Source organism: Salvelinus sp. IW2-2015, linkage group LG31 (assembly GCF_002910315.2).
Source record: "Salvelinus sp. IW2-2015 linkage group LG31, ASM291031v2, whole genome shotgun sequence".
Lineage (NCBI taxonomy): Eukaryota > Metazoa > Chordata > Actinopteri > Salmoniformes > Salmonidae > Salvelinus > Salvelinus sp. IW2-2015.
The window spans coordinates 22,463,156-22,472,021 of NC_036870.1; the positions used below are offsets into that span (position 1 = coordinate 22,463,156).

At 44.8% G+C, this 8,866-nt stretch overlaps 1 protein-coding gene across 1 annotated transcript; it reads left to right on the forward strand.

Annotated features, from left to right (window-relative positions):
- Positions 1 to 4: 4 nt before the first annotated feature.
- Positions 5 to 6,191, forward strand: trappc3 (trafficking protein particle complex subunit 3). The gene is made up of 5 exons (XM_023975822.2): positions 5 to 213; positions 865 to 962; positions 2,131 to 2,230; positions 4,396 to 4,578; positions 5,344 to 6,191. The coding sequence occupies exons 1-5, from the start codon at positions 172 to 174 to the stop codon at positions 5,461 to 5,463; spliced, it is 543 nt and encodes a 180-aa protein (XP_023831590.1). The 5' UTR covers positions 5 to 171; the 3' UTR covers positions 5,464 to 6,191.
- Positions 6,192 to 8,866: the final 2,675 nt, after the last annotated feature.

Here is an 8,866-nt window from a genome sequence, read left to right on the forward strand (position 1 = left end):
GGTGCTGCTATTTCCCACAATCCTCCGCTGCTTCCGGTTCCAACTTGTGTTCAGGAAGTTGGGTGTTTGACAGCTGATACAGAAAATACATCACGGCGACCGCTTTCAAAGAAACAAATAAATAAAGGATATATACCCAGTCATCTTTACAAGCCTGTAACCCAATACACTATGTCAAGGCAATCCAACCGAACCACAGACAGCAAAAAGATGGTAAGAAGTCGCGTACTCAATTAATGCTAGGTAACGTTAGTTAGTAAACAAGCTAACGCTAGGTGGCTAATTTAGACGACAAGCTGCATTTTATTAACCTCCAAAAACATTATTATGTTGATCTGATAATGCGTGTTTTGATAAGGTATTAAGGACATATTAGCTTAGCTGTAGTGCAATTTAGATATTATTTGAGAAATCAATGAATGACAAATACAGGAAGCTACCCTGCTAGCTAGTTAGCTAGTATTTCATTAACTAGCTAGTGAGATGGCAGACACGCTCAGTCACTGCAAGTTAGCTAGCTACCAAATGACAGTAAGTGTTAAAAAAAATACTATTCAGGCGTAGCTACCTTTTGCATTTGTTAAGCATATGAACTATTACCCAGGCATGGATGGCAATTGGCAAGTCATAATATGCCGTATGATATTGGTACTTGTCTTTATGGTAGGTACCTGAACCAAGTCTACATAATTTAGTCAGGCTGGATTAATTTATAAAAGTGCTGCATCTGCAATACAATMAATTATTCACTGTCTGAATCAATAAAAGATGTCTGTTGTTTTGAGGTTGTTACACCAGGGGGTGCTGACAGTTACGTTTTTATTTCTCCCTTTCTTTTCCTGTCTCTCTCTTCCTCTCTTGTAGAACGCAGAGYTGTTCACACTGACATACGGGGCCCTGGTAACCCAGCTGTGTAAGGACTATGAGAATGACGAGGAGGTCAACAAACAGCTGGATAAGATGTGAGTCTCTTCTCAACAAACTATCTGCTTAGTCCTCTCACTTATACGTGACCAAGGAAAGGAAACAAGGAAAATAATTGAGGTGTGTGTGTGAGAGAGAAGTGCACTGTTTTGCTCTTAACCTGTAAATTCTGCCACTCCTCTGTGTTTCATTTTCAGTTTATCCTTTACTCTGCAAATGGACAAAGTGGTGCTACCGCTTTCGGACTCTGATGTTTCCCATCAACTTACACCACACTGGCAAATTCTCCATCCCTCTAAAACTTGACACCAGTAGACTAGTGATTTAATGTGTGTGTGTGTGTGTGTGTGAGATGTAACAGGTGGTCCATAACCAGGGCAGTAATCACCTTTCACACATCCATCTTAGGAGTCTTCTTCGCTTTCTAAACGTCTCCTGGAATTCACTGGCTCCATCCCCTCCTCTTTTGAGGAACAGAATAAATGAGAAAAAAAAACATTCTCTGAATTTAAAAGGGGGTTGTGTACCCATTGTGAATAATTTGATACTGTCTAGTAAAGGTCTATGCTGGCTTAGAAACCTTTAAAGGTGTAGTTAACTTTTCCAAAGTAATAAAATGGCAAAGTAATCTTTTAAGTCTGAGCGGCTGAGAGATGGGGCTTGTGTGATATGGCCTGTGAAGGTATTCTGCTCTTGGCTTAACTAATATGCCTACTGTAGCATGGTCTGCCCCAAATATGGTTAATTCGGGTGATGATCTCATCTGACTCCTTTAGGGTCCAGATGCTTCTCTATTGCTCTCTATATCCCCCCTTTCTTTCAGCTCTGTGTTGACGTCTGACTAGACAGTGTACATGTCTGAAATCTTTACAGGAGATGGAATCTCTGCTCTGAAGTGGTCACTTTAATAATGTTTACATATTTTTGCTTTACTCATCTCATGTGTATATACTGTATTTTAGTTTATTCCACTCTGACATTGCTCATCCTAATATTTATATATTCCTTAATTCCATTATTTTACCTTTAGGTTGTGTGAATTGTTAGATATTACTGCACTGTTGGAGCTAGAAACACAAACATTTCGCTTCACCCGCAATAACATCTGCTAAACATGTGTATGTGACAAATAAAATTWGATTTGTATAGCATTTAGCACTCGTTCCCCTTTACTCACTCTTTCCCCACTCTTGTTTTTTTTTCCAGGGGATACAATATCGGAGTGCGTCTCATCGAGGACTTCTTGGCACGCTCCAGCGTTGGRAGGTGTCAGGATTTCCGAGAAACGGCCGATGTCATTGCTAAGGTAGTGGGGACGTCCCCGAGCCAATCAGAGCGTGTCCTTGGAACGCTCCCAGAAAGGAGAGAGGAGAGGGGGAAGAGCGAGATGAAGAGAGAAAGGACAGGGAGAGAAAGAAAGAGGGGGACAAGGAAGAAGAGCGAGAGAGATTGAGATCTGGGAGAGGGAGAGAGCTGGTAAAAAGAGGGAGGGAGAGAAAGAAGTTGACTGTGAGTGAGTTAGAGAGCGAGAGAGTCGGCTACTGGAATTTGAACTCCAACCTGCAGTAGTCTGCATAGTKTCTGAGCTTTCATAGCTCCTCTCTACTGCTTTTCATTTCTCTGCACTCACGCAGGTAGGGAAGCATCCCAGCTATGTCAACGCAAAGCCAACTAGCCCCAGCCTGTGTGTGTGTGTGTGTGTGTGTGTGTGTGTGTGTGGGCTCATGTTCCCCACTGCTTCTTGTCTTTGTTATACGGTAGTCTGAGCCGCACGGTCAACCTACACCTAGGGTGAAACACAACCCCTCGGCCAAATATATTAGTTCACACTGAAGGGATGACACCACACACGCTTGTGCCTGTGACTATGTGGTCAGACAGTAGTCTGCTGTACGTTACATTGGTAAACTGTTGAGCAGCAGGCCCGATACCAAACCACTGTAGACTTTGTTAAGCACAAAACCACTTCTCCCTTCTTGTGGTTGAAATGCAATTAACCATGTAGAGCACTCTGTCTGTTCTAAAAGTTCTGCTAAGTCGTTTCACAGGTGTAATCTTGCATTGTAGGCCTATGGTTCAGTTATATGGAAGGCAGTAGTATGGAATATTGGTCTAGATGATGAACTGTAAGCCTCAACTGCTGTTCAGACTTGCCGAGATAATCAGCAACCTAGCTATCAGTGACCAGACATGTTCATGGAGACACACAGCAACTTAGCACTCTGGGCCCGGTTTCCTGATAGCAATGCAACTTAGCACTCTGGGCCCGGTTTCCTGATAGCAATGCAACTTAGCACTCTGGGCCCGGTTTCCTGATAGCAATGCAACTTAGCACTCTGGGCCCGGTTTCCTGATAGCAATGCAACTTAGCACTCTGGGCCCGGTTTCCTGATAGCAATGCAACTTAGCACTCTGGGCCCGGTTTCCTGATAGCAATGCAACTTAGCACTCTGCGCCCGGTTTCCTGATAGCAATGCAACTTAGCACTCTGGGCCCGGTTTCCTGATAGCAATGCAACTTAGCACTCTGGGCCCGGTTTCCTGATAGCAATGCAACTTAGCACTCTGGGCCCGGTTTCCTGATAGCAATGCAACTTAGCACTCTGGGCCCGGTTTCCTGATAGCAATGCAACTTAGCTTTAGAAGGGTTTTAACAATGCATCGTTCCTACAACGGCCGAAGATCCAAAATACTGACCACGGATCAGCTCGTAGAGATACAGCTTATGGCTGCAAATATTGAGGCGGCTTATTCTAATGATTATGTAGCCTATAGTCATCTCGGTTTTCATTTGAATCATATTTTTATCCTTCGCTTGTTCAATATCAAAGACATTGGCAACTTTGTATTTGTAGTCAACTTTGTTACGAAGTTATCGGCAGTCACAGATAAACAGCTTGATTCTATGTTTAGCAGAGATCTTCTGTGTGTAAAGTGGTGTGGAAGGGCAATAAAAACATCTAACAATGCACTTAGCTGTTCTACGAGTGGTCTGAGGCAGTCGGTAAATAGTGTTTTYAAGTGCAACTTTACTAACGATCRTTTTGATGTAATGATGCTCCCACAAAGGTTCTAACGAGGAACTTAGAACCAGGCTCTGGATGACGGAGCTAGGCCCTGGAGCACCAGGCCCTGGATGATGGGGCTAGAGACCAGTTGAAAATGTTCCCAGTTTATGCAGAGCTGCACGACAGGGCAGCTCTCACTTGCAAGCTTTGATATTGGCTAACAACCAGTGACTTGATCGCTGATTATCTTGACATGGGGGAGTTCCTGGTGAGGAAAGATTTTACACACCCTGGCCTGTTCAACCCTCTCTCAATATAAAACTTGATAATGTCTAAGTGTCGGCATTCATTGATTCATCTTGTATGAAAGTGATGGTCTCTGTTCCATTATGAATACACTACATGCAACACCATTGTAACAGTAACATCAACAGCAGTGTGTGGTTGTATGTGTATTCCAACAGGTGGCGTTTAAGATGTACCTGGGCATCACCCCCAGTGTGACCAACTGGAGCCCGGCGGGAGACGAGTTCTCCCTCATCCTGGAGAGTAACCCCCTAGTGGACTTTGTAGAGCTGCCTGACAACCACAGCTCCTTGGTCTACTCCAACCTGCTGTGTGGGGTACTCCGAGGAGCTCTGGAGATGGTAAGGAGGGAGGGGGTGTGTGTATGGTGTACTCCAGGGGGTGTTTGTATGGTGTACTCCAACCTGCTGTGTGGGGTACTCCGAGGAGCTCTGGAGATGGTAAGGAGGGAGGGGGTGTGTTTATGGTGTACTCCAACCTGCTGTGTGGGGTACTCCAAGGAGCTCTGGAGATGGTAAGGAGGGAGGGGGTATGTGTATGGTGTACTCCAACCTGCTGTGTGGGGTACTCTGAGGAGCTCTGGAGATGGTAAGGAGGGAGGGGGGTGTGTGTATGGGGTACTCCAACCTGCTGTGTGGGGTACTCTGAGGAGCTCTGGAGATGGTAAGGAGGGAGGGGGTATGTGTATGGTGTACTCCAACCTGCTGTGTGGGGTACTCCGAGGAGCTCTGGAGATGGTAAAGATAGAGCGAACTTCTTTAGGCCTTTTCACACTCCTGAGACAAGCCGAACCTAACCAAGCTGCACTGTGCTGGTCTGGTTACGTATTCACCATAGTTCAAATCAAATGTATTTATATTGCCGTTCTTACATCAGCTGATATCTTAAAGTGCTGTACAGAAACCCAGCCTAAAACCCCAAACAGCAAGCAGTGCAGGTGTAGAAGCAGTTGTTAGAACCGTGCTGAAAAGGACCATGTGAAAATAAAAATATCAGAGCACGGTAGTGTGAAAATTGTATTTGTGTGATTTATGTTATGTTCATGTGTCATGATAATAGTTCTCTATTTCCCCTTTCATTTCTAATACCTCCTCTCTCTCCCCAAGGTGCAGATGGCAGTGGATGTGAAGTTTTCTCAGGATACCCTGAGAGGAGACAATGTCACAGAGATCCGGATGAAGTTCATCAAGAGGATGGAAGAGAACCTACCGGCTGGGGATGAGTGAGAGAAACACACAGAGAGTGAGAGAGAGAAGCCTCCACCTCTCCTCTTGCTCTCCATCCATCCATCCTGAATCTGATGTCACTCAGGGGGGTACGGAGAGAGAGAGAGGGAGAGAAAGAGGTATTGGGTAACTCTTCACTGAGAGACAAAGAATGGAGACAAGGAAATTATGTCCTTGGGTGGGTCTCAAATGTATTCTATCTTCCTCTCCTTGTCTCCTTCCCTTCATCTGCACTGGTGTAAAGATAATGGATAGATAGATGGGAGTTAAACTCAGGGAAGGAGAGGACTTGGCCTTTGAGATGCACCGTTTGGTTTATGGAAGGACTTCTGCTGAACTATGATCCTTGACCTTTAATGTCTGCTCATATGACCCCTGACCTTTCCCCTTTAATCTCTGCTCCTGGGATGAGGAACTCCTTGGCCACTTCATCACATATGTTAATTTCTGAGAAAAACGTTGTCCCTTAGATATCGTCTAGGCTTTGTCTTGTGAAAGTAGTCAGGAAAAGCTCCTGGCCTGTTACAAATGGAAATGTTTTTGATTTTAAATTCTGTTAATTTACTAAATTTCGCATCAATTTATATCACTGAATGGAATGTGATGGTTTCACTACTAAGTGATGTGATGGTTTCACTACCAAGTCAATTGTGTTGTACACGGTGGACCAGATTTTGACGTTTAGTCTCTTTAAAAAAATTAAAAAAAGATCATAGAGGTTCTGTTAATGTCTGTGTATAAGATCTGTATTTGTTGTGTCATCTAAGCATTAAATAAATATACAGCCACATGTATAGCAATGTTTATTTAAGTAGGCTGATACGTCAATCTGAGTTTATTAATGACATATTACAGCTAAAGCTGGTAGAAAACACACGTTGGATGTGTGTGTCCATGAGGGTACATAGTAGGACCTGTGTTCTATGTTAACCTGTTGCAGGTCTCTTCACACACGTAATGAAGTGTCACACCCTTCCCCAGTGCACTGAGGCAGTTATACCTCTGGAGCTGCTTAGTCCAGTCAAACAACAATTACACAGACCTAAAGGCTCAGATGTTTGTTCAGGCTTCATGGAAACAGTCAGGGTGTGTGTGTGTGTGTCTGACAGCCATGTTTTAGGAACAGCCACTTTATAACAGGCTGTCTGGAACAGGGGTGTGTGTGTGTGTGTGTGTGGGTGGGTGTTTGGACGGGATAGCAGGGCAAGTTGTCAAAAAGACCAGAGGTCCATTCTGCCCGTAACTGACATCATCCAGGAGTCACCAACACAATCGCTTGTTGAGGTAAACCGCTCACCTCGTCAATCACAGCAGAGCACACAGGGCTGGCCATACACACACACACACACACAAACGTATTGTTCTGTGGTGGTCATACTGACAGTAACCAGCAGAGGTCGCTGTGGGCATTGCATTCCCAACACTCACTCCAAAAACATTTCCCTCTGCAGGTCACTCATTTTAAGAGTACAATGAAGTTTSCCCTTAGACACTGATCTAAGATCAATTTCTGTTAACCCCTTTAATGGTAAAGCTGATGATTTGGGGTAGGTTAGATGATCCTAGATCTTTGCCTAAAGGCAGCTTTTACCTATAGCTTTGATTCAGGTATTTTTGTTATTGAAAGATAGGGATGAGGTTTGAATATGTAGGTGAGTAGGTTACTCTGCACATAAGGAGTATCAAATTAAATGTATGATAATAGTAAAACAACCTCCCCACAGACAGAAAGACCGATATTTATTCTACAATATTCAAAAATACTGTAGATAGTTCAAAATAGGTTTGATACAATCAATGCGTGCTTTCCAACCTCCAGAGAAGGGGCAGTCCTTCATTACTAACTAAATAAATCCTATATCCACTCTCCCGCCTGGAATCGGAGACGTTAGAGAGGATAAACAGTGGAAAGTGGACACACTGTGAGGACTGTCAGTGTGAAGTAAGCCCCTCGTCCTCTGAAGAGCTCTTGCTCCAGTTTACACCCACATATATATACATTTTGTAGGTCTATAATGTGTATATTGGATGGCGAGCAGGTAGGAAATGGTTTTGTGCAGATGTTCCATGTAAATCATTTGGCAGAATTAGAGCTGTGTACCAGGGGGATATACAGCTGGGATACTGTGGACTGTTGCTGTGAGAAATCCTGTATCACTCTTCCACATGCTCCCAGGAATTTAGGAGCGTGTACACACACACACACACACACACACACACACACAACACACACACACACACACACACACACACACACACACACACACACACACAACACACACACACACACACACACACACACACACACACACACACACACACACACACACACACACACCGCAAGACACAGGAGCAAGCACACACACATAGGACACAGGAGCGTGTGCACAGACATGACGCAGGACACACACACTCCTGTCCTCACTCTCTGACCCGAGCAACAATCGGATGTGTTAACATCACTTTATCTTTGGTCGTTAGGGTCTGTGAAGCTCAGGGTAAGAACTGTGTATCTGAAATAAGAGTATCCCCCCCCCCCTCTCTCTCTGTCTCTCTGTCTGTATGTCTTATGCTTGTTAAACAGCACAGAGAAACACATGCAGGAGCGAGAGAGCCTCCCCATCATTCATATCCCACACACACAATTTGTTCACGTGTTACACCACTTAATTCTTCACGTAGCTCATTCTATTTTTCAATAAACTTTACTAGGACAGCCCCGGACAAACAAGTAGAAATGTTGCAGACCTGAGACGATGCACCCCGCATCTGCTTTAAACTGGCTAAACACTTCCATAGGGTCTTTATAGGAAACACATGGAGAACAACATGCTGTGACAGAAAAGGCCTAGCTAGCACATGGATGTCCCTGTGCTGGCCTATATTATTGAATACCCCATCCTTCCTCCACCACCTCTCTACCTCTCCATTCCATATCTATCACGCCTTGTCTACTCACCCGGTCTATCCCATCCTGTCTATCCTATCCTGTCTATCCCACCCTGTCTATCCTACCCTGTCTATCCCGCCCTGTCTACCCCACCCTGTCTATCACACCTGTCTATCCCATCCTGTCTATCCCACCCTGTCTATCCTACCCTGTCTATCCCACCCTGTCTATCCCGCCCTGTCTATCCCATCCCTGTCTATCCCACCCGTCTATCCCATCCTGTCTATCCCACCCTGTCTATCCTACCCTGTCTATCCACCCTGTCTATCCGCCCTACTATCCCACCCTGTCTATCCCATCCTGCCTATCCCATCCTGTCTATTCCGGCATGTCTATTCATCCTGTCTATCCCACCCTGTCTATCCCGTCCTGTCTTCCACCCTGCCTATCCATCCTGTCTATCCCACCCTGTCTATCCCATCCTGTCTCATCCCACCCTGTCTATCCCATCCT